The sequence below is a fragment of the Mytilus trossulus genome, chromosome 8 (assembly GCF_036588685.1).
Source record: "Mytilus trossulus isolate FHL-02 chromosome 8, PNRI_Mtr1.1.1.hap1, whole genome shotgun sequence".
NCBI classification, from domain to species: Eukaryota; Metazoa; Mollusca; class Bivalvia; order Mytilida; family Mytilidae; genus Mytilus; species Mytilus trossulus.
The window spans coordinates 40,159,899-40,187,240 of NC_086380.1; the positions used below are offsets into that span (position 1 = coordinate 40,159,899).

A 27,342-nucleotide genomic window follows, 5' to 3' on the forward strand; every position below is an offset into this window, starting at 1 on the left:
TGTTGATCATTTAAATTTGTGGTTTCCCTGTTCTAACGAAATCCACAAAAATAGGTGCACAACTAATATTAATGAATCCACAGTATACAGAAAAAATTATATTTGACTTTTTAGTATAATATGAATTTAGAAAATTTGTGTTCTTAAATGAAATCTTAATTTTATATTACAGCTATTGTGTTTGGCAAATCACAGGTCAAACTGTTGAACCTTGGATTCCATATGTTGTTAGACTTACTTCCCTTAGTCAAAACAGCTGATGAGGTTAGTTACTAAAATCTATTTATAGATGATCAACTTTTTACAGTTTTCAACTCAGATCCCTGATACTTCACCATAAGGTTACACCTATATTAAGTTTGTGCACTTACTATTATATATGGAATTGTTTGACGATTTTTTCTCCATTTTCCAGACTTTAAAGCGTAGACATTTTTCAGTATTATACACAAAAGATGTAACCAATTATGATTTGAATCAATTCCTCCTACAGTTTACAAAGTAGATCTTTAAAAACAAAGTGGACAGAAAGATTACATTTTATTTAAATTCTTCACCTGTTGTTACATTTATATTGTGTCAGGTTTTTTACCAAATTTAGTTGTTTATGGCATGCATGTTTGTGTTAATCGATGTAGCCACAATAACATGGGCTTTTATATTTTATTGTTAATACTTATATATATATATAGAAATATATATTGTATAGCGCTTAGGGTAATTTTAATATTATATAATGGGCTGTTATGAATACTGTATGATAATGATAATAATAATAATACCCTGAGAGAACCATATTCCTTGGCAGGAAAATTGTCAATCTTTGTCAAAAAGAATCAGTATTGAATTAGCCTTGACATTATCAGGGTTCAAACTCACATTATTTGTTGATAAACTGCATATGCAACATTTGATAAAATGGAATCAGTCCATGGTAATCTAATATCAAAATAAAAAGAAATTCATTTCTTTTTCAGATGAAACAACTATTGTCTCGAGAGACAGTCAAAATGTGGGTAAAGAATGTTGACGGAAAATTAAGGGATTTAAACCCCTTGCTGACAGTAACTAAAACTTTGGTAAGAAAAACCAAATACAATAGATATAAAACTATAATGCAAAATATGTATGAAAAAAATCAACGATATAAATACCAGAAAAACATCTACTGAACAGCTGATGGTTGAAAAATTTAGCGTACTTCACTTTTCAATTTTGGAATCCATGAATCACAATCAGCATCAATTTTTTTGGTATACTGTGTAGAAATCAAATCAATCTGACCACTGTTTTTTTTATCATGAATAATTTCTCATTGAAAATTAGTGAATTAATAAAAGCTCAAGCATTTAACAATTTTTAGATAAAATTTAATTTTTATGTATAGTAATACTAAGCAGAACAAATATTTTTGTCATTATGTGGGTATTTGAATACCCTTATTTTCCCTATTGAACGCCTCCAGTTGTTATCTCACACAAAATTTCTTACCTCATTGTACTGTTAATTAGAAAAATAATTGGTGTATTGGTTTTTGACTTATGATTTATAAACTTTCATTAAGCCTTAGTTATTGTAGTTCATGTACATGAAATTTTGATATAAAAGACATCTCATTAAAGTGAGAATTGAGTTGAATTTATCTTTAAGTTGTTTGGAAAATTTTATTAGCAAACTTCCAAATTTGATTATATTTTTTTTTTTTTTTTTAGGGTACTGAAATTGTTAATATAATGAAATCATATAAGGACAGTGACAGTGATATGCAGATAGCTATCATGAAAAGTGTTGTACAGACACAAGGTTTTCCTGGAAATCAAACAACCAAAACATTGGATCACCTTGTTACTCAGGTACGTGATGGACATATAAGATGTGGTATGATTGTCTATGAGACAGCTATTCACCAGTGACCAAATGAAAAATAAACATAAGCCACTGTCAACCCATATCATATACTGAGGATTGATGAAAATTTACACTTTCACATATATTTAAATTCGTAGTTATGCTAAATTCTGTATACAAGTTTATGGAAAAAAAATTGTAATTAGTTGCATATCTTACTTTTTGGTTGACCTGAACCCACAAAATATGCTAAGAATAAAAAAATAATGAATCCATAGTAGTAAAATCTCACCTTTTTGCATGATAGAAATATATTTATATGAAGTGGAAAATGCTGGATCTCATTGTCCAAATCAATGTGTAGAAAAGTTAAAAATATATACTAGTGTTGTCAAATCGTACACTTTTGCCTAACCAGTTACTCGGATAATCGTTCGACCGATTAACCGGTTAACCGGTAGTTTTAAGTTGTTGTTTGAAAGCCTTATCAATAGTACCATACATGTACACATAGTTATAAGATGTGGTATGAGTGTCAATTTGACAACCTTTTATCCAAGTCATAATACTACGATTAAAGAATTGAAGTTTGTCCTTTGGCATTATAAGGCTTGTCTGTGAGGATTCATGGAGAAGTTTGGTTTTTAATAAACAAATACACCGTATCAACTATAATAGCATGTGTACCAACTTCAGATTGAAAAAAATAAAAAAAACGTCTTGAGCTCGTAGAATTGAATTTGTCTGAAACCGATCATTGTTTAATTTTGTTGTCTTCGAAAATAATTTGGAGTGTTTCAATTTGAAATGATTAATTATAAAAAGGAAGATATGGTATGATTGCCAATGAAACAATTCTCCTCAAGAGACCAAAATGACACAGAAATTAATAACTATAGCTCAACATTCAACCTGTTTGTTTATTTTGTTTGCTTGTACCATCACGTATACTTTGAGTAGATTCACATTAGCTTGCATTTCACAATTTTTAAGGTAGCATTTCGTTTAAAGAAAGACTTAACTTTGCACTACGGAGGTTACACATTTAGATGTTGGTTTACACAATATTATATCAAAAACGAAATAATGAACTAATCAATAAAATTTAATCGCATCTCTGATTTAAAGTTATTGTTAAAAAAACATATTTACCAATCATGTTTCTTTAAGGTCCTGTCCCGAGCTCTAATTAATTTTATGTATGTAGGATCAACAATAGCAATCAATATACTGCACAATCAGTGATCTGTCAAATTAATAACCACGACGACAATTTTTAAATAAAACAAAGCTATTTAATGATTTCCATGCAAATTTATATCAAAACTATCAAAATTAAAAAAAAAGTCCGGTTAACCGGTTATCGTTTTTGGTATTCGGTATTCGGTCGTTCGACCGGTTAACCGTTGACAAAACTAATATATACCATATTGTAAAGCATCATGATCAGTTGTAATACCTCTGAAATTATTTATGACGTCACCTTTCTATGTAGAATAAAAATATATTTATTAGGAGTTGGAAATAAACTTGAGCAACACAGAAAATAGAAATATTTATGCTTTGGAAAAATATGATAGACTAAATTTATGTTTTCAAGCCAACATTATTATAAAACAAATGTTCATTGACAGTTGAGTGCAGAAGCAGCAAAGGATTATGGGAATTATTTAATGCAGACCTTGATTCAGCAAATCAGGTAATGTATCTATAGTTTTACTATTGAAGTAAAAGTTCATTCTGATATTTAATAATGATCAAGCCTGTGTATAAAATTCATATCTGGAGGTCTTTGCTTTTGAAAGAATTTCATAGAGAAGCGAAAAATACTAAAGGGACATTTTTTAAAACACATAAGTTGAAAAAGAAACCTACAGCACCATGACAAAAAAAAAGATCAAAAGACTAACAACTGTATACCAACCCATGTTTGATACAAATGCAAAAAACTTTTGATTTCATTCATTACATCATTTTTATTACAGGTCAGTAGATCCTCGACCTATTGGTATGATGACATCATTACATATGCTTATACACCTAAGAACGCTGGTCAGTTTATCCAGCACAGCTGCTGACCATCAATGGCAGTTAGAATTGTTGGAATTTTTAATGCTTCATTCATATTGGAAAGTTGTCAAGGAATCAAAGACTATCAAACATGTATGTTGACCTTAGAAAGTTGTTAATATATTGAGATGACAGGTTACTGTCATTCTTTTTTTCTCTTTTATATACTGTAAACCAACTTATTTTCGTGAGTGATTTATTTTGGCGACTTTCACGAGTAGAAAAATAACGCGAATATAAATTGTTGCTAATATGTAAACCTCGGATCTTTCCTTATTAAACTCCATCAAGAAAATCCGAAAATCGCGAAATTAAATAGCTGCGAAGTGGCCAAGAAAGGGTAAACTGCGAAATAAAGTATCCGCGAAAATAAGTTGGTTTACAGTATACATTGTAGATATCTGTTCATAATGGTTCTAACCAAGAATTAAATCCTACTTTTATAGTTTTATTTTGATGTAGTTTAGACTACATCAGATTTGTTTGAATCCTTAAACCCATTTATCGCCAAGTGATACTTTTTTTTGTCATTTTCTCTCAACAAGGACTTACAATAAGAAAACTAATGGGGTATAATAATAAGAAGGTTACAGATATTCTCTATATATTCAGTAGTTGTTGTACTAATTATCAGATTATCTGCATTTTGATGCTGTTATATATCAGAGGGGGGATAGGACCTTTATCGGGACTTCGGGATCGGGTGTTTTTAAGCTCGGGATTTCGGAATTGACCCTTTCGGGATCCGGGAATCCTTTTTTTTCGGACGTCAGGATTTACTTTATTTAAATTCGGGACCTCAGGATTTCGTTTTTTTAAGTCCGGGATTTTCGGGAGCAGGACCCCTCCTATCCCCCCTCATATCAGCTGTGAGTCACAAAATGAATCTTTTTGTCTGATGGTGAATACAAGAAAGTTTTGAAAGACTGTATATAATTTCAATCAAGAAACATAATGGTAAAGCTGCACTGAAAACTTCATTTTGTATATTTTCCATTTTCTACCTCCTTTTAGTTTATCCTACGTCTTTGTTTGTTTTATAGTGTAATCACAAATGTGATGAAATGGAGGACAAAATAAGAAAACAGTTCCAAGATAGTTTACATAAATCTGTTACACAACTTCTTATCTACAAAACTGGTGAGTATATAGATGGAAGATAGAAATATGTCATTAAAATAAACACACAACAAAAAAACAAGAGTAAGTGGTAACATTGTAAAACATGAAGAAATAAGTATACCTATTCAGGGGCATGCTCTGGCTCCCAAAAGGTTTGAGCCAGAAAAATTGACAGCTCATATATTTTGTTGCCAGTTTTGAAAACAGTCTAGCTAGAAATAAAAAAGTAGATGTGGTATAATTGGCAATGAGACAACTGTCCACAAAAGACCAAAATGACACAGACATTAACAACTATAGGTCACCGTACGGCCTTCAACAATGAGCAAAGCCCATACAGCAAAGTCAGCTATAATAAGCCTCGATATGACAATGTAAAACAATTCAAACGAGAAAACTAACTGCCTAAGAGTATTGATTTATTTTATCAAACTAGTCGCCAAGTAAAATCTTACACAATTTATTTTTGACTGATACATGTACCAATTTACATGAAGATAAATATTGTCAAGAAATGAACATTTTTACATAGGAATATGTTGGTGCCAGAAATATAGCCAGCAGCTGTCACCAGATGAAATGAAATATTGTAAAATGCGTCATTGGCGACGCTCAGCACAGTCTCTGCTTTTTCTCAAAATGGCATCTAAGTATGAGCTGCCTCAATTTTGTAATGGCATTCATTGGTTTTAAAAAACATTTTGTAGTGAAAAGAAAACTAAAAAGCTCTAAAGACTTGAAGAAAGACCTCATAATAATGATATTAAGTGCATATAATAGTTTTGATCCCATAATGATTTTTTGCATACAAGCTATTTGAAAACCTAAGCAATGATATTTTTTTGTCTTATTCAGAAAATTCTAAGACATTATCAGTACATGCCTACAAAGATACAATTTATCTTCTGGCCACATATGTTCAGGTAAGTACTAGACATTAAATATATGGCACCCCAAAAAATCAGAAGATTTAATGCTCTTCTTACTCATTTAAGAAATAAAGGTTTTATCTTTTATGCTCTAATACAAGAAACACTGCTATACATTTATTTACCACAGTCAAAGAAAAAAATGTTTTGGCTCTCCCTTGATACCATTTGGGAGTATGGTCTTGAGAACAATGATAGGCCCTAATAAAGGGATGATAAACGGCTGACCCATAATAAGAGAGAGCCATATATCTTGCACTTAAAAGACACCCATGTAGATTTTGAAAAGAGAAGGCGAATGCGGCTTCAAGGCAGCACTTGCACCCACAAAGTGGAAAAGGATTAATATAAGTTGCAATAACTTGTTTCCCAATCAACTAAAAGCAAAGAACCTAAAGAAAAGGATATTGTATAATCTTCGAACTTTAAAAATAAAAGTTTTATCTTTGAGCTCCAATTCAAGAATCACTGCTATACATTTACATTTATATTATGGTAGCTAAAAAATCAAGGAGATTTAGAAATCTTCAAACTTGAGAAATAAAGGTTCAAACTTTGACCTCTAATACTGTGGATTCATTTATTTTTGTGGGTATCAATTTTCGTGGATTGCTGAGAAATTGCATATTCCTGGACATTTGATTTCGTGGTTTTGTCCATCTTTCTATGCAAAGCCTATTGAAAATATGCTATTCGTTGAACATTTGAATTTGTGGTTCAAAGGTAACCACGAAATCCACAAAAATTGGTATCCAACGAATAATAATGAAGCCACAGTTCCAGAAGCACTATTTCCAATATAAAACATGTGTATATAAAATTAGAATACTATGGATTCATTTATTTTCATGAATTGAAGAATGTCCATATTTTAGTGGTATTGCCAAAGTCAGCATACGAACCTATAGAAATTTGGAATTCATTGATCATGAATGTTTAAATTCATGGTTCTCCTGTAACCATGAAATCCATGAAATTGGTAACCAACTGATTATAATAAATCGACAGTAGATTTAGTAAAATGGAGAAATGAAGTAATCTTTTGTCTTGTTTATATTCATTACTTGATTAGAAATATTATTCAATTCACAAAATGAAAGTGTACTTATATAGTGAAACACCTTCTGACTGACAGAAAGTTAATTTTGGGCATTGTTTGTGTGTTCTGTCCACATGTTTTATAGGGTAGGCATTCAAAACAATGTTAATTTGTTTACTTTTCAGACTTTATTAGATGACAAGACAAATACAGTAGCTCTAGTCAAACCTATGCGAGCTAAGGTACGTAATTATGATGATATCTAGACGTCAAAACAGCAGATTTTGTGCTATTTTTGTAGTTATAATAGAAAAACCTTAACGTACCCATAAAGACTTTATTAAATCTCCAACGACAATTGAGCTGCCTAGTATGCAGGCAGTATTGACTTTGAACCGTCTGTTTGCTTTTATGTCGTTGTTAGATTGTTGTCTCATCAAGATCATCACACATTATTACTGTAATACATTTATATCCAAAAAAATAGAATCCCAAAAAGACAGAACGGTCATATTCCTGACTTGGTACAGACATTTTATGTAGAAAATGGTGGATAAAACCTGGTTTTATAGCATGCTAAACCTATCACTTGTATGACAGTCCCATAAAATAAACAGACATAATTAGTAAAAATGTCAAAATAAGGCCACAGCAGTAAACATCATGTAATAATCTTAATCTAGAATAAAAAAAACCAGAACAAATATGAAACAAAGAAACACAAAAAGGCATATAGATAAAGCACACAATATAGCTGTGGTGGCCTTGTATTCTGTAGACACATTTTTCCTATCCAAAGTGCACATGTTTTAATGCTGCTGTCCACTTCATTCATAATACACATGTCTTTTGTTTTGAAGTAGCAATAAATAATTTCTATAACCCTTGCTTTCCTGAAGCTCAAGGTATACAGGGGCTGATTTAGAGGGTTTTTCACGGGGCCTTGGCCCCTCCTCCTCCGGTTTGTTGGAAAAATTTGGTTGATTATATAGGGAATCACTGGAGCATGACTGGAGCAAGCATTCTCTAGGCAGCCTGGGAGCCCCACTTAATGACATTTCTGGATCTGCCACTGGTATAGAGTGATAGAGAGTCTTCTCTTTAGTCCATTCCTTCTTTAATTGTAAATTCTGAAATGATTGTGTCCATGTATTATTGGGATTAGACAATCAACAGACATGCTAGTTCAATTGTCGTGAGTTCTTAATTACTGCATATTAGTTTGAGTATTATGATTGGTTAATTACTCTATAAATAAATTATTCATTCTTTGAAAATTGTTCTGACATGTTTTCACAGGCAAGAGCAGACTGGGATACAGTTTTCAAGCATTTAAAAGAAATACATAGTAAAGTAAGTAAAAGGCTTTATCGTTTGTAGATATAGAAAGATGTGGTATGAGTGCCAATGAGACTACTCTCCAACTTTTGATTTTAATGTCGACATAAATTAACCACTGAAGACAATTTTTTAAAGTTTTATTATCTAAAATATCGGAAATTCTTTAAATTGCAAAGTTTAGTGTAGGTTAAAATTTATATTAAAACAAAAACATTTGGTTTGCCCTAGTTTATAACGTCTTTAGATTTTATAAAGATATTCCCATTTGGTGAATATATGGATGAGGTTTTTAATAAAATTGAATGCCTACCTGGTATTTTGAATGTGTAAATACCATTAAACTGAATGTGAATTCTGCATTTGATATTTTTACAGGAAGACACACCAGTCAACCATGCATTTGAATTATTGTTCCTCTTTAATGCCATACAAATATTTACTGATGGCAGTTCAGATAACTCAGGCTTAGAGGTAAGTTTAGTAATACTTCCCATATTCCTGATAATGGATTGAAAATTACATAAATGTGAGGACTTCTAGCATAGTCCTTTGACCAAATTTACATATTGCCTTGATAAAAAGTATTATAGGTAATAAATATGATGATGTGGCACTTCTCAGTTGAAAATCAACATATCTGAAATCGATATCACTTTTTAAAAAAAAATGCATTGCTCCTTTTATTTGCATCTTGTTTCTCCCAAATTTTAAAAATAATATTCATATTTTATTCACATGGAAATCTTTGCATACAATTTCTCTCTCTCTCTTTTTTTTGTAAATATCATGAATATGTCATTTTAAATAAGACATAGTTATTAATATTGAATGACCAATTATTATCTTGTAACTTATCTGTTCAATTTTAGTTTTACCTATTTTAACATTTACTTAAATTGAAATCAATATTTCTCAGGTGGCACTCAACTGATTTGACTAACCAACAAATGAATATTGGATTCATATTAGATTTTTGTGTAAAGAGTGCCTCATTGAAGTTGAAACTAGCTACTGACTAGTTACAAAAAAATAAGTGAACACTTGAACAGGTTTTTCAACCATTTTTGATGTAACATTTTAAAAATATTTCACTTGTATGAACAAAATAATTTTTTTGAATGGTAGATGGTCATGACTGTACCATTTTCTCATTTTACAGTTGACTTAAAAAGCCAACAAAATCTGTGTTTAGATTTTCACATTTGTAAAAATATGATCACTCTTTTTCTTAATTATTCTCTTTCAGGATTTGATAGTCTGTTATAAGAAAGCATCAGAAACAAAACGAAAATCTGTCGGCAAGACCCCTAAAAAAGGTAATGTGTTACTATTTGTAAATGGTTTTCTTAAAATTTGAAAAATGCAATTTGGGAGAGACAAAATCAATACACAAGTACTGAAAATAATCGCTTCAGTATTCAGTTGAAAAAAACTGGTATTAACGAAAGTATCTTCGTGTTTTGCCAAAGTCTTAGATGCTAGACATGCTTGCTGTTTCTACTGCCAGCATTGGCATGTGCCGCATCAACAATCATTAAAGTTTGTAAATAGTATTTGGTAGGCAGTTGTATTATCTTTGGCATATTTAATTGTCATGGAGATTATTCAATCCCACCCCTCTATCATGGTATATCGACTTTGAAACTTTTGCATAGTTTTAACGCAGGTGTTAATGTTTCAACAGTTTATATATAATAGCCCTTACAAATTATTCATATCTAACAAATGGTTGAAATTGACAAAGAGCTACAGGAAACACTGTAACAGCTTCACTTAAAAATATGTTGTACATGTTATTATATTATGTATCTTTCAGAACATGCTTGGATTGAGGTATTAATAGAACTGCTGCTTAGCATGATGTCACAAGGTTCAACATTTGCCAGAATGGTTGCTAATAATGTCTGTGCTTGTATGGCAAAGCACATCACCCCAGAAGCCATGTCTTTGATAACAGAGGTATGTACATCACCCTAAAAGCCATGTCTTTGATTACAGAGGTATGTTTATTATACCCCATGCAACGGGTTGCGGAGGGTATAATGTTTTTGACATGTCCGTCCGTCCGTCAGTTCGTCAGTCCTGTTTCTTGTCATCGCAACTCCTCTCAAACCACACAACAGCATTTCATGAAACCTTTTCAGATAATAAGGACATACTATGTAGTTGTGCATATCAACGGGAAATTGCGATTCAATTTTTTTTCTAGGAGTTACGCCCATTTGAACTTATTTACTTTAATGTACTTCTGCAACAGTTTGTCATGGTAACTTCTCTGAAACCACACAACATAATTTCATGAAATTTTGTAGATAATAAGGACATAGTAGGTAGATGTGCATATTGACAGGAAATTATGATTCATTTTTTTTTCTAGGAGTTACGCCCATTTGAACTTATTTACTTTAATGTACTTCTGCAACAGTTTGTCATGGTAACTCCTCTGAAACCACACAACAGAATTTCATGAAATATTGTAGATAATAAGGACATACTATGCATGTAGATGTGCATATTGACAGGAAATTATTATTCAATATTTTTTCTTATACAATTTTTTTTCCTTACACTTATTTAATTTCTCCAATGACAATGTGGGGACGTGGGGTATGTGAGCGTGCTCACTAAGGTTCTTTAATTACATTATAAATCAAACAATTATGAACCACCTTGCCTGCAATTAACTAGTTCAGTTTTACTTTTGTCCTACCTACCTACGTAGTCCTTATTATGCCCTGAGGCACATAAGGCAAGTACTATAGTCACTGTCAGCTGAAATTCGTAGCTGTTATCGGTAAAAAAAATCTAAACTATCAAATGCGTTCTTTCGAAATATAGTTTTTCTCGCGAAAAGAAAAACCACTACTGCCCTACCTTTTAAGTGATCGCACTGTAATAATCCTGACCTTCACATTTTCCAGAATGTTTTCCATTGTAATTCCGCCATCTTCGTTTCTATGAGGATCATTTGTTTACATGTGAAATTCGTCATTTACGCAGTTTCGTGAAATGTTCTTTTCATTGATGTGATACGGTTTCCCGCGCTTTATGCAAATGTAATGAAATTGAACTCCACGGAAACACTTCTGGAAAAAACAATGGCGGATTCCACCATTCAAAATAGTCTTGGAAAATGTGAAGGTCAGGATTATCACAGTGCAGCAATCACTTAAAAGGTTGGTCAGTAGTGGTTTTTCTTTTCGAGATTTATGAATGGATTGTGAAAAACTATATCTCGAGTGAACGTAGTTGATAGTTTAGATTATTTTTACTGATAACCGCTACGAATTTCAGCTGACGGCGACTATAGATATTTCCACTGGTCTCTTTTCTGCTCTTTCTTTTCTATTTTGTCCCAGCTGATTCCATGTTCTTTCATTTTAGCTTCAACTGTTCTTCTCCATGTTGTTTTTCATTCTGTTCCCTTCAGGTGTCTATCTATCTAAGAGTGACTCTGGTCAAGTCCTCTGTTGGTCTTCTAAGAACATGGCTAATCCATCTCCATCTTTTATACAATCTGTTAAAAGGTTAAATGATGTATTTTTATTTGATCAGATCAGCAAGTCTGATGAGTAAAAATTTATTATTCAAAATGGAAAGAATAAGATTTAAATTTATATGCATTCATTCCTACCGAAAGTATTGGTTTTCTCCAAATATAAAATAGAAGATGTGGTATGATTGCCAATAAGACAATTATCCACAAAAGACCAAAATGACACTGACATTAACAACTATAAGTAACCGTATGGCCTTCAACAATGAGCAAAGCCAATACTGCATCAAGCACTCTGGCTTCCTCCACCAATGAAAACAGACTTCCACGAAATAACACAATATTGTTGTAAGTGGTGTTATAATACCAATCAATCATTCAGTATATAGTCTTCAAGATATCATGATACTGAATCTATGTTTTTTTTCTAGGTATTAAAAGTACAGAAGCCAGATGGAGATGACAGTTTATTTGACTTACAGGATGATGAAGGTTAGTTCTGGAATATGCATGAATTGTGGTAACGGTTATTTCATTAAGATGTATGGTCTTATTGTTGCGTAGAAAATCTTATAAATATAACTGCAACACAACTGCAACAACTGATTATGATATTTCTCCACTTGAGACATTTAAATTTTAATATTTAAAGCGCGAGACTTTGCCCAGCTTTTAAATAGTTAAAATTTAACTGTCAAGAGTGGAGAAATATCACAATACACTAGTTATAGTGGTGGAATATGTTTCTCTTATAATTTTAAATGTATTTTAAAAAGTACGCAACTTTCTTCAAATCTTTGTAAAAGAAGGATAATAATCATTAGAGAAACAGATTCCACCACTATAACTCATGTATTATGATATTTTTCCATTCGAAACTTTGTCAAGCTTTTAAAAATAGTTAAAATTTAACTGTCTCTAATGATTTTTATCCTTCTTTTTCAATTATTTGAGGAAAGTTGTGTACTTTTTATGTGTCGTCATCAGGCACGGTTGCCTCCTTTCATGATGTCACAATAGAAAAATTCAGAATAAACCAAGAAAATTTAACGTTATAATAAAATTTCAACCAATCATTTGCTGAGAACAAATTTTTCACTAGAGATTAAAAATGTTTTTCTCACATCGGTGAGGAAATGTGAAAATAGCATGAAAATTAAAAACAAATTGTTCTTTCCACATCAAAGAAATTTTGATAAGAGAATTATAAGTTTCTGCATACTGATAAATAATGGTTTCATTTTACTTTTAAGTGAAATAAGGGAGATTATATACTACTTCTGGTGAAATGAATGTAACTTCTGGTCTCATAGGATAGCTTCTTTCACTCTGATTCCAAAAATATATAGTTTCTATGTACTTTGGAATTAAGAACGAGAGATAATTGGCCACTTCCTGTTTGTTGGAAGTAATTTCTAGTCTTGTGTTATAAGTTTATGTATCTATGTCACAAAATATATGGATTCTGAGATCTTTTATATGAAAAAATTGCATAAAAGGTTTTCTCAAGGTCGCGTGTGGTTGCCATATTTACAGGTCATATCTCGCCCAAACTTTTGTACAAGGTCAAACGACTTTATAATGAACTTATTTGAAGTTATAATCAAATAACCTTATATTAAGACATTACAGGGGCACCAACTCCTATAAGATGCAATTAAATTGTAACAGACCAAATGTAGCATATCTTCATTACAATAAAGCGGACATTTTTCACTTGTTCTTTTATCTGTATCTTTCAAAGTGTCGAAGAAAGTGCAAAATCAGGCAAAAGTCACATTTTTGAACATGACTTTAACCTTTGACCTTGACCTAATTTTCTAAGTTAGGACCTAGCTACCTCAAATAAAAAGGTTCAAGGGTTATGCGGTCAACGGTTAATGATATATTAACAAATTTATTTGGTAAAGATATATAACTCCCATAAGATTTCATCTAATTGCTTCAATCCAAACTAGCCTAAAACTCCTGAGAATGTAATGAACAATCTAGAAAAAGAATTTTGTTGATATCTTTTTTTATTAAGAAGGAGATAGTGAATAAATAGGGAGATAACTCAATTGTTTGTCTTAGCAGGGTGAAATTTAAAAACTTATAAACTGTACTATACAATATAAGAAATATCTAAGCGACATATTGCAAAACAAAAATTACAAAATGTGGCAGAAAAAAAAAATTAAAAAAATAATCAGATGAAATACAATAGGTCTTTCCACAGAAAAGTGGAAAGACCTAATTAGAGAATATTATTTTACCTATTGTTAATTTTTCCCAGTGTATTATATGGCTGCATAACATCAGGAGCACATAATTTTAAATTTTAGCGTTGGATAATTGATAGTTTTATCTTTTTAAAAAATGTGCATTGGGCTAACCTAAAGATGATCTATAACAAAGTAAACTAGAACCACACAGACAATCATGTATTATAGTAGACAGTATTGATTAAAGACAAATATTTGTGCTGAATGAATTTTATGAAAAAAATTTGCTTGATGAAATCAAGTAGCTTACATTTTCAGCTTTAATTGTTTTTAACTTCAGAAGACATGGAATCTGATGATGATGAGGGAGAAGAAGATGATGGAGAGGCAGAAGAAATGGAGGAGTCAGATGCTGATGAGGATATAGATAGCAGTGAGTCAGAGGAGGATGAAGTGGATGAAGAGTTCAGGACTGCTATCAAATCAGCTTTAGGCCCTGCTGCTGTGGAGGAGGGGGACGATGATGACGAGGAGGAGGTATAAATATAGCTAAGGGATCAACATCAGCCTCTAAGGGCCCCATTCTTGTTAGTTGGCCATATTGGATAAAGGGCAGATTTTCTTGAAAAAGTTGAAAAAAGTATGAAAGGATAAGAAATCCTATGCATGTTTCCAAGCTCTGTTTTAAAGATGTTTTCCTTTATGTTTCACACAATTTTTTTACCTCCATTATGAAAATCTGCCCCTATCCAATATGGTTAAACTAACCGTGAATAGGCCTATTGGGTAAAAGAGGTGCTCCTCTTTTGAATTTCTCAACATATCCATTGATTTTTTCCAAACCTTTGATTTTCTTTTTGTTTCATTCAACAATATATTTAACTGCAGTTGAAGTTCTGCAAAAAATCAACATACAAGCTTCTGAAGAAAGTAAACCTTATTAATCATTCACATTTGTGGCTCACAGATATCCATGAAATATATTGAAAACTGATACACCACTGATGATAATTAATCAAAAGTATTGCCAATAGCTTATACATGGTATTTAGATATCATTAAGCAAATCTATGGCCTAGTGTTTTTGTACAATTAAAAGTGTAAGAGAAGAATCCCCTTACGGGTTAGTTTGTCTTAGTGGATAGGAGGTAGATTTTCATAAAAGAGGGTCTGAAAAACATAGGAAAACATCATTAAAACAGAGCAGTTGCTTGGAAACATGTATTGGATTTCCTGTACTATAATACTATTTCCACCTCTTTCAAAAAATCTGCCCCCTATTCAATATGACCAAAATAACTGAAGTGGCTGATTGGAATTTTGCGTTTTGTAGGTGGTTCCCCTATTTTCCAAGTCATTTCCTAGAACAAGATGTATGTTATAATGGAACAGCCCTAAGATCAAACACAGTTTTTTTAGATTTTAGATTACAGTTTTTGTGCTTGTCTTACAGGAGGATGCAGACATGAGTGACAGTGAGATGTTTAAGTTAGATGCTGCCTTGGCAATGGTGTTTAAGTACTCCAAGAGTAACAAAAAAAAGGAGAAAAAAGAAACACAAAAACAACTTGGCTCTTTCAAATTAAGGTTGGTTTAACTAAAGCAGTAAATCAGTCAATGGACCAGTATTCTTTATCCTGAATATTTCTTTGTATTTGTGATGAAATTTGTTTATACTCGATTTTATTAGTGAATCATTTATGATTTTTTCTGATATCTTTTAATCATCTTCACAGGTGTTGAATAAAAGAAGCTATGGGGAAAGTGTTAGTTATAAAATCATCTCAATAACACAAATAACAAGAAGACATCTAAAATTTTAATGCAACAATGTTTGTAGTATTCATTTTGATTGGATAATTCACATGGCATCAAGCTATGTGACGTACGCACAAGTGCAGACAGCATATTACAAATTCTTAATACATGTTTTAATGTTGTTTTCTGTCAGCTTCAGTAAACTTTATTTGCAACCATCAAATCCCCAATCGAGGCTGTCCGAGCTTTAAATACAATACAGATAAATCTCCTAAGTCTACATATTAAGTCTTCATTATGTTCAAGTTTGTAAATTTAACCTAACATAATACATTTATCAATATAATACAAAAGTCTCACATTGTAGTTGCCACTAGCATAAACAAACTAGTATTTATCCAGAAAATTAATACAAGTTTTTTTATGCCACACCTACGATAGTAGAAGGGCATTATGTTTTCTGGTCTGTGTGTCTGTTTGTCCGACCATCCGTCCGTCTGTTCGTCCGTCCGTCTGTCCCGCTTCAGGTTAAATTTTTTGGTCAAGGTAGTTTTTGATGAAGTAGAAGTCCAATCCACTTGAAACTTAGTATACATGTTCCATTTGATAAGATCATTCTAATTTTAATGCCAAATTAGAGAATTAATTCCAATTTCACGGTCCACTAAACATAGAAAATGATAGTGCAAGTAGGGCATCCATGTTCTGTGGACACATTCTTGTTTATTATTATTTAACCTCCATGAATATTGTCCGTCTCAGAAAAGCACTTTAATGTTTGCAACCCTTCTTGAACAATTTCAGTCTGTAAAACAGATTATTTCAAAATTGTTTATTTGTGGAAAAACCTCTATCTCACTTGAATGAGGGGTTAGCAGTGGTCCTGATCTCGAAATCCTGGGTTAAAAACATGAAATCACAAGGTCTTGAATGCAATGATCTGAACAAGTAAAAATACTTACAAAATAGTAGTATTTTATAGTACTGCATGAAATTGAACCAGTATACATTTAGATATCCAATCAAAAAGATTTAAATGCCATACCTTAAACTGAACCACATGTTTCAGTTTGTTAACAACTTAGCTAAATAAAAATAAAAGATAGTATTTCAAGCTCTTATCATTAGGTCCGAGAACACAGTTATTGTCCTTTGATTTTCATTGTCCACAAATATAGTCCCATGTGTACATTAAACTGAACCACATGTTACTTGTTTCAATTTGTTTACAACTTAGCTAAATAAAAATAATAGATAGTATTTCAAGCTCTTATCATTAGGTCTGGGAACACAGTTATTGTCGTTTGATTTTCATTGTCCACAAATATAGTCCCAAGTGTGGACAGTGTATTACTTGCAATTTTTTTTTTATACTCCTTCTAAATTTATTTCTTCATGTTTTATGCATCAAATAGGGAGTAGGAGAATGTGATTACACTATAACAAAGATTTGCTTCATGAAATTTAAAGTAAAGTAGGGATTTGGTCCAGCTGAAAAGGTTAAAATTAGCATATTTGGAAGCTGTCAAAAGATTTCAAGACCCTTTAACATAAAATTGTTTATATTTTGAGTTAGAGCTGAAGTCATCTATAATTTGTCCCAAAAGTAGTACAACACACTGTAAAAATATTATTGAGAAAGTGCAGGTGAGATTCTTTAATTTTAATTTATTGTCTAAAAGAAATGCACAAGAAATAACAGTGGTCTTGGACCATTAAGAGTATTGAAAAAAATGCAAATATACTATGAAGTTGATGATGGTCAAATTTCAAATAGTTTGATTTATTTTTAAATTTATATTTTACAGAGTATTAGATTTAGTAGAAACACTGGTTAGAACACCACTTTCTGGAGATCTTGTTTTGGTAAGAGATTTGATTGCAAAAGGAAATATTAGCTAGCATGGTTTAAGCTACAGAAGTAAAAGAATGCAGGGAATTTCTTTGACAAATTATAAATGAACTAAAAAGACTAAGAGATAGAGATAAAATTATATATATATGAAAAAAAAAATACTTCATGAAGCTTTTATTGAATAATTTAGATGGGGCAAGTATTTTTGTGATTTAACTATTAACACTAACTCTGAATACATGTAATAAAGGATAAATGTATTTAATGATCAATTTTCAAATTAAAGGATCTACTGTTTCCACTGTTGGAACTTATGATACATGGAGAGAAAGAAGAACTGAGTAATAAGGCCAGTGGAGTTTTTAAGCAGTTGTATAAGAGGGCTAAGGTGAGAAAAAAACTTGTACATTTTATATTGTGTATATAAAAAAGAAGATATGGTATGATTGCCAATGAACCAACATTCCTCAAGAGACCAAATGACACAGAAATTAACAAAATAGGTCACTGTGTGACCTTCAACAATGAGCAGACCATACTGCATGGTCATGCAATCTTTGTTTCAAAATAATTTACAAAAAAAAAATTGTAAGTATTATATAGTACTGTATATATTTTTTTTTTAGAAAAGCAAAACATAATTTCAGCAGATGACATGAGATTAGATGAAATATTCTGCTGGAGCTTGAGGGTCACAGAAAAATCTTTTTATACCCCACCTACGATAGTAGAGGGACATTATGTTTTCTGGTCCAAAATTAGTTTTCAACAATGAAATGTTAGCAGAATACATCCTTAAAAGCAAATGATAAACCTGTACTTTATACCACTAAAACAATGGCAAAAAAATCTATAGTAAGGAAATTAAATAGATCTTAAGTAATTCTTAAAAAATGATTTGTTAATTTCAGGTAAACAGCACTGCAATTGCAGATACAGAACGCAGTTTGGAATCTTTAAAGTCTGTAATTGAGATGTCTAAAAAAGGTATGTTGATTTCCAAAAGTTATCTCTATCTGTTTGTTATCTGATTGAGTTTGTCAAAACTTGTCTCCCTTTGTTTGGTTCTCCTGTTTTATCTTTCACTGTGACTTTAAACTGGACCCTTGTTGAGATCATTTATTGCTACACTGACAACAGGTACGGCCTAAATCCTGTGGTCAGAATTCTGACTGCTAGATTTAATAATTTGACGAGACTAGGGGTTCATGTGTTGTGTTAATTATGTTTTATACTGATAGAAATCAAAGAGAAATTAACACATTTATAACCCTACTGAATTTTTAACCCTTTCACCGATTGCTGCCCAGACAGAAGCTACTCTGAGACAATGGCTTCCCTGGCTACTATATTTTACTCAAGTGGGAGATCTTCATAATAAATGCCAATAAAAACTTGTTTGTATTTTTTTGTGTATTTATTTCATTCACTAACATCATGTTCAGAGTTTTGTTTATGTTTTGATAATTTTTTCTTCATAAAATATTCAAATTTTCTAATTTTCAGCATTATTTTGGTGAAATTCTCAAAATTTTGCTCTTTGACCCCAAATCGTAATTTTTTAACCCAAAAAATTTTTTTGAGGCTGTACAAATTCCTCACACTTGAACGATGTCCATTCCAAGTGTTTTGTACATAAAACGATATTTTATGTAAAAAAATAATAATTAAAATTGACAACAACACTTCAAAAGATCTGCAATTTTATTATCTATGTCTACATGTTTCGCCTGCAAGGCAGGCTTCATCAGGACAATTTTTATACAGAAATTGAGCCCCTGAAGTACTCCAAAGTGGTGCATTGAATTTGACGTCGTCATGGTGAGAGAAACAATGAAAAGTGAAAGTAGCAATACAGAGTTATAAATAGATAAGATTAATATAGAAAATTAAAGTTTGTATACAATGTAACTTGAGTTCGTTTTACTATTATATGATACATGAAATTGTTCTAAAGGCTTGGCATCTAATAGGACGAATTTCCCATGGTTCCTACCACTTCGCAAGGCTTCTCTTCCAACCTGGCCATAGTTGGAGGTTACTACTTCCCGGCGCGTCGGCAACAATAGGAAGATTATGATCGCCGCTGTGGATAATAAAATTGTCAAAAACTGTTCCTTTGTTAATTATTTGGTGACTATATAATTTTTGGATCGTCTGCAGTAGTTGGTCTGTATAATGGCATAGTTGTGAATTCCTAGTTCATTTAAGATCGGCGCCCGTGGTACGTTTCTTCTGCAATCATTTATATCTGCTATCATTTATAGATGTATAGGTGGTATCGGACATCTTGGTCATCTTGATTCAGTTGTTATTTCGTTGTAAGTATGGAATATTCCTTGGTCCATGTATATGCTGGTGGCCTGTAGATCGGCGCTGTTAGCTTGGCGGTTCCTTTCGGATGCAGGGGTTCACGATTAAATAATAAATTAAATTCCGCGAGGTGAACCAACGCCTGTGAAATCGTTTTGGTAGAGTCCCTGAAGTGGATACCTTGGTATGCCGGGTTGTCAAATCATGCAAATGAATGCAATCTTTTATGTAAAAAAAGTATACTAGTTTGGCTTTAATTCTTCCATATTCTTTCAAAAAAAATGTTCCCTCATTTCAAATTCTCCTAAATTCCGTAAATTTCCTCTGATTTTGGCACGGTTTTCAACAAACGGAAGCGCCATGTTTACACTTGCATCCGGGTATTCATCAAAGAAAGATAACTCATGTTTTCACTGTTTTAAGCGGGAATCATAAAAGAGGTATTCCGATTACGGTAAAACGGGACTCATCGTCAGCTGTCTGAAGCGTGAATCCCGGTAAACCGGGACTCATTGGAGAAAGGGTTAAGGGAATGAAAGACACTGGCTCAGTTTGTCAAGAACATGATAATACGCTTGTTGTTCATTTGTCTGTGCTACCACCATGGGGTTAATTCAGATACTTGCGGCTTCACACTATTATCATTTGGTTAATTTTCTATCAACATAATTCGTCAGTTTTATTAGCAAATTGTTGAATTTGTAAGACTCCTCCATTAAATGCCAAAGTGATAATGGCTCAAGCGTTTCTACGGTGCAAAGATATAGATGGAATGGCCGACAAGTTTAACTATGACTGATGGAAAAAGTGTGAGTTGTTTTGAAAGTGAGCAAATATACAAACTAATATATACAAATACAATAATTAAATTGGTCATTTTTTTTAACTTTTGAATTTGTAGTGGACACTTACCCACAAAATCCACACAAAAAAATCAGAACATAAACTACCATCACCCTTCAGCAGTGAGTTGGTAATAAATTGTGATATAAGTACTGTGGATTCATTTATTTTCGTGGGTACCAATTTTCGTGGATTGCGACAAACTCACATATTTGAGGATATTTAAATTTGTTGTTTAGGAAAAGTTTGCATGCATTCCTTTGGTAAATTTGTATTTCATTGAACATTTAAATTTGTGGTTCCCCTTTTCCCATGAAATCCACGAAAATTGGTATCCAACAAATATTAATGAATCCACAGTAATATATGGTATGATTTATTTTCAGTAAATGACAGATCCTTGCTGCTGTCGGTATCAGATGCCTATTTCCTTATAGTGAGTATTGAATTTTAAGCACCAACATTTATGAGTATTAAAAAAAGGAAGTATAAACCTGACACTGCAAGTCAGTGAATTTATAGGTTAACTAAAAATAATGTATTTTATAGTTGTTCATGAATCAAAAGAAGAGGTGGGGGCTTAAAAACATGGAATCCAGAGGTCCCAAATTTAAAGAAATTTAAATCTGACAAGCCGAAATTCTAAAAAAGAATTCCCGGATCACAAAAGGATCAATCCCGAAATCCTGAGCTTGAAAACACCCGTTCCCGGAGTCCCGATAAAGGTCCTTTCCCCTCAAAGAACTATGTTTAAAAGCTTGAAGCAAAATTATTGTTATTAATGTAATGGATATATAAGAAGATGCAGAAACAGTGCCATTGAGACAACTCTCCATCCAAGTCACAATTTGTAAAAGTAAACCATTATAGGCCATTATACCGCCTTCTCATTTCCCTGCCTGCTTCATTTCCAAATCCATAGTGTGAAAGTACTTTAATTCGTGGATATCAATTTTCGTGGTTTGTGGAAAATTAAAATGTTCGTGGATTTTTGAATTTGTGGATTTTAGTTTTCTCTGGAAATCTGACTTTCATCGATCAAAAATATTTTTGAGAGATCAGAAAGTAAAAGATCAAAAGTTGTACAGTTTAGGTATTAAAGATTAAATGGGTATAATTATGCATGTGGTTGTAGTTCTATGACTGCTATTAAAGAATTCTTAGATTTGGCGTTAATCATTATATTCTCTGGATCATACCTACCGATGGGGATCTTCCCATTTCTTGATTTGCTCAATGGTTGTTTTATTTCTTTGGACACTTAAATTCGTGGATAAAGTCATCCACGAAAACCACGAAATTTGGTACCCCTTGAATAAAAGTGCTTTCACAGTATCCTACTATACATTTATAAATTTGTAAAACATAGTTTTTGTCTCACTTGACGGTGTGAAAAAGCTAGACATAAGTATGCTGTTTCTGGCATTAGCAGTGAAGTTGTCAACAATGTATAAGGTTGTGACAAGGTCTAGTTTGTGGGTAACCACTAGTGGTAGGTCAATGATATTTTCTAGTATGCAGTTGTACTAACATTGGAACATCCTATTTCTATGTAGATTAATTGTCCTTAACCCCTCAGTCATGGGCTATTGACTCTTAAACTTTTGCTTAGTTTACATGGATGAGTTTGTGATTAGGTCAGTTTATGAGGATCCACTAGCGGAAGGTAAATGATATTTGGTATGCCACTTTATAAGCATTGGCATATCTCATTTCCATGTAGATTAATTGTCCTTAACCCTTCAGTCATGGGCTATTGACTCTTAAACTTTTGCTTAGTTTACATGTATTAGTTTGAGATTAGGTCAGTTTATGAGGATCCACTAGTGGTAGGGCAATGATATTTGGTATGCAGCTGTACAAGCATTGGCATATCTCATTTCCATGGAGATTATTTGGCACTGCTCTCTTGTTCATGGTCTTATAACTTAAACTTTTGCTTATAATTACTTTACATGTATGAGTTTGTGATTAGTTTGGTTTCTGGGGAACCACTAGCTAGTGGTAGCTCAATGGAGTTGTACATGTATTAACATTGGCATATTTCCATGAAGATTAGATCAGTTTAAGATGAATGGTTAAGTTAATAATATGTGACAAACTCATGTAACATGTTAAAGTATTGCTGTTTTAATTTCAACATTTGCATAATCAAAATTACAAAAAAGCAAGACATATCTCTTTGATAACAGTTTATTTTGGTGAAAATCAATAGAAAAGATGTAATACTCCATGCCTTCATACACATATTTCTTTCAAAGAAAAATTTGAATAAAGGTTTCAAGTGGATTTAGTAAGTCATTGAATAATTTCATTAATTTTGTAGACAAAACTATTAATAAATGTGGAACCCAGTGACAATACAAAACCCAAGAAGCCAAGTTCAGAGGTAAGTTATTTAGGGTTAGTGTAAATTCAGAAATTAATAAGATTTTAATTATTACGATTTGGAGAAAAAATTCTGTTTAATTCATATAAAATATTTCAAAATTCAACTTTTAATTATGTGTTTACAACATGGGAGATAATAGTACAACATTAGAAAGAACTATCAAAATCAGTTGAAATAAAACACCCAAACATGCCTGTTTAGAAAAAAAGAACAAAAATGAAATATTACATGTACAGCATTAGATTATTTTAGGATGCTGTTAACATGGTTAATTTTGATTTGATATTTAACACATTATTAAGAGATCAGTATTATATATATATATATATATATATATAAAATGACTGAATAAATAGTCAACGATAAATCTTACGGGGCGATGGATCATATAAACATGATGCAGTACACTACATAATATAATATATAACAAGTCTAAAAGAATACAACATCACCAAAAACACAATAAAACGAACAATATGTTAGATATTTCGGATAACAGATATCCTTCTTCGGTAATTGCACGATGAAAAATGAATCATGTCAATTCAAATTAAGACTCTATCAAAATCTTGATTTATACAATTTAAGTGAACGCTGGAACAATTTTAAAATTTTCAAACACACCGCAAAGACTACAAAAATATGCCAAAACTAAAAAAGTTATTTACGATGTGAACTGGCACAACTCTAAATTCCCAAAGGTGTTGACAGTTGAGATGTTAAACAACTGCGTGGAAATACAGTCCCAATAAACAGTCCTGACCTATCTAAACTGGTATGATATTTAAAATATGACAACGGTAGGGCAGTTGCATCAGAGACTGCGTATTTAAACATCTAAAAAATATAGTAATTTGATGATAAGAAAATTGAGTAATAAATGTTTACTAAGGTTAAGTAATAGAACGTGGCTGCGTACTTACACATCCCTGCCAACTGTAATCAAAACTTATATAATTCAAAAATTCTTGAAAAGTATAAAGGGTCCAGTACGGAAGCCGTAGTAACTGGCCACAAGTGATGACAGGAAATTAGTGATGGTAGGAAAAATGAGTGACTCTTCTATGTTTTTTCATTAATGCCCTCTGGGGAAACTGTCCTCAGCTTTCTTATCCAAAAACTTTCCCGAGCAAGTCTGTCGGCCTTTGACCAATCCTCGTTGTGATCTATGATAGTGATGGCAAGTTTTTTAAGATCAGCTTGGGCGTGCCCATGTGATCTTAAATGACGACTTACGGGGAGGTCGGGCTTGCATGTGTAGTCGCTACGATGACCATTCATGCGTTTGTTGAATGGCTGTTCTGTCTCGCCAACATACTGCATGCCACATCGACACTGAAGAATGTATACAACATTCTGGGTTTTGCAAGTGACATTACAAAATATTGTGTACACAGACCCAGTGGAGTGGCAAGTAAATGTTTGTGTATTCACTATTTGTTGGCAAGTCAGACATCGTTTGTTACCACACGACTTGCACCATCCTGTAGTTGAACAGCTTTTATTAGAGGAGACGGCAGCTTTTACAAATAAGTCTTTTAGACTTGCTGGTCTCCGAAAAGCTAAGACAGGAGGATCGGGAAAGATTTTGGATAATTTTGGGTGATTGGCAATACTTTGCCAATTGGCACGGATCAAACGTGAAAGGTTTGAAAAAGCGGGATTGTATGTTAACACAAATGGAACTATTTTGCTGCGCCTCTTCTTTTTGTACTGTAACAGGTCTTTGCGGCTGTTATTGTTAGCACGCGCAAACCCCTTATCCTTATCCTCAGAGGAGGCTGTCACTCAGCGGTTACAGGAACTTCGCGGATTTCTAATCAAACGAGGTTATAAGAAATGGGACATAGATAAGGGGTTTGCGCGTGCTAACAATAACAGCCGCAAAGACCTGTTACAGTACAAAAAGAAGAGGCGCAGCAAAATAGTTCCATTTGTGTTAACATACAATCCCGCTTTTTCAAACCTTTCACGTTTGATCCGTGCCAATTGGCAAAGTATTGCCAATCACCCAAAATTATCCAAAATCTTTCCCGATCCTCCTGTCTTAGCTTTTCGGAGACCAGCAAGTCTAAAAGACTTATTTGTAAAAGCTGCCGTCTCCTCTAATAAAAGCTGTTCAACTACAGGATGGTGCAAGTCGTGTGGTAACAAACGATGTCTGACTTGCCAACAAATAGTGAATACACAAACATTTACTTGCCACTCCACTGGGTCTGTGTACACAATATTTTGTAATGTCACTTGCAAAACCCAGAATGTTGTATACATTCTTCAGTGTCGATGTGGCATGCAGTATGTTGGCGAGACAGAACAGCCATTCAACAAACGCATGAATGGTCATCGTAGCGACTACACATGCAAGCCCGACCTCCCCGTAAGTCGTCATTTAAGATCACATGGGCACGCCCAAGCTGATCTTAAAAAACTTGCCATCACTATCATAGATCACAACGAGGATTGGTCAAAGGCCGACAGACTTGCTCGGGAAAGTTTTTGGATAAGAAAGCTGAGGACAGTTTCCCCAGAGGGCATTAATGAAAAAACATAGAAGAGTCACACATTTTTCCTACCATCACTAATTTCCTGTCATCACTTGTGGCCAGTTACTACGGCTTCCGTACTGGACCCTTTATACTTTTCAAGAATTTTTGAATTATATAAGTTTTGATTACAGTTGGCAGGGATGTGTAAGTACGCAGCCACGTTCTATTACTTAACCTTAGTAAACATTTATTACTCAATTTTCTTATCATCAAATTACTATATTTTTTAGATGTTTAAATACGCAGTCTCTGATGCAACTGCCCTACCGTTGTCATATTTTAAATATCATACCAGTTTAGATAGGTCAGGACTGTTTATTGGGACTGTATTTCCACGCAGTTGTTTAACATCTCAACTGTCAACACCTTTGGGAATTTAGAGTTGTGCCAGTTCACATCGTAAATAACTTTTTTAGTTTTGGCATATTTTTGTAGTCTTTGCGGTGTGTTTGAAAATTTTAAAATTGTTCCAGCGTTCGCTTAAATTGTATAAATCAAGATTTTGATAGAGTCTTAATTTGAATTGACATGATTCATTTTTCATCGTGCAATTACCGAAGAAGGATATCTGTTATCCGAAATATCTAACATATTGTTCGTTTTATTGTGTTTTTGGTGATGTTGTATTCTTTTAGACTTGTTATATATATATATATATATATATAAAAGTCTATAAAAAGGACCAACCAGCAAATTTACTATGTACCGGATCGTCTAGAATAGGCGATACTATGCAGATAAGGAAAAAATTATATCAGTCTAAAGATTTGCACAACGGTACTGATATAAGGTGTTATTAAACGAAAATGTTGTTATAAAATCGTGTTGACAAATATTTCGGCTCAACAAATGGCCTTCTTCTTGTGTCACAAGTTTTAACAATACTGATACATAATGTATAAGGTGTGAAAATAGATCAGGTGGAAATTTAAAAAAAAAACACAATTTCTATATATATATATATATATATTGTTTATATTGTTTATATTGTTTTCAGTATGTATCATTTATCAATATTTGTTTTACATAATTTTGATTTTCTCGACAGGAACATGAAAGATTACATAAAGAAGTTAACAGAATATTGGCTGAAGAATTAGAGATATGTTTAACAAAAAAGTAAGAAAAAAGTAGATGCTTACTGCCATTATGTATTTAAAAAGGTATTCAGAGTAAATTTCAATGTGGCAAAAAATTCCACCAAACAACAAAAATGACCAAAAGACATCTAGAGGGAAAAAACATTCTGTCTTAACAGTATATAGAAGTTTAAACAATCTCCAGTGTTATATCATCCAAACTTAATTAGATGTGCAAACATGTGATAGACTGTGAAACTCAGATCAGGAGATTTGGAAATTTTGGTCAGGAGATTAGGACTCAGATCAGGAGGTTTTTTATCGACATAAATTTTGTCGTTAATGTAACCGTATGATGTAGAAATTGTGTTTTTTTTTTAAATTTCCATCAAATTGTAATATGTTTATAGTACCCTTATTGCTTTTCTATTTGAATGAAATAAAATATTAAGAAGAATCTGTTTCTTGTTTGTGTCAATTACACCCGTACAGTAGTAAGAAATGATC

The 27,342-nt window shown here is 32.5% G+C and overlaps 1 protein-coding gene across 3 annotated transcripts in view; it reads left to right on the forward strand.

Moving 5' to 3' along the window:
* Window positions 1-27,342, forward strand: part of LOC134680943 (myb-binding protein 1A-like) — a 51,959-nt gene that overhangs the window by 7,517 nt on the left and 17,100 nt on the right. The window contains exons 9-29 of one of the 3 annotated variants that reach the window (XM_063540260.1): window positions 173-264; window positions 978-1,079; window positions 1,713-1,853; window positions 3,483-3,547; window positions 3,834-4,011; window positions 4,962-5,058; window positions 5,896-5,963; window positions 7,194-7,250; window positions 8,308-8,361; window positions 8,725-8,820; window positions 9,596-9,665; window positions 10,166-10,308; window positions 12,277-12,337; window positions 14,393-14,586; window positions 15,503-15,636; window positions 17,616-17,673; window positions 17,949-18,050; window positions 18,574-18,649; window positions 21,205-21,254; window positions 23,145-23,207; window positions 26,805-26,875. In XM_063540260.1, coding sequence (XP_063396330.1) covers window positions 173-264; window positions 978-1,079; window positions 1,713-1,853; window positions 3,483-3,547; window positions 3,834-4,011; window positions 4,962-5,058; window positions 5,896-5,963; window positions 7,194-7,250; window positions 8,308-8,361; window positions 8,725-8,820; window positions 9,596-9,665; window positions 10,166-10,308; window positions 12,277-12,337; window positions 14,393-14,586; window positions 15,503-15,636; window positions 17,616-17,673; window positions 17,949-18,050; window positions 18,574-18,649; window positions 21,205-21,254; window positions 23,145-23,207; window positions 26,805-26,875 — 1,972 coding nt within the window. Of the gene's footprint in view, window positions 1-172; window positions 265-977; window positions 1,080-1,712; window positions 1,854-3,482; window positions 3,548-3,833; window positions 4,012-4,961; window positions 5,059-5,895; window positions 5,964-7,193; window positions 7,251-8,307; window positions 8,362-8,724; window positions 8,821-9,595; window positions 9,666-10,165; window positions 10,309-12,276; window positions 12,338-14,389; window positions 14,587-15,502; window positions 15,637-17,615; window positions 17,674-17,948; window positions 18,051-18,573; window positions 18,650-21,204; window positions 21,255-23,144; window positions 23,208-26,804; window positions 26,876-27,342 lie in introns of all 3 variants that reach the window. The other 2 variants (XM_063540259.1, XM_063540257.1) reach the window with 2 other exon arrangements.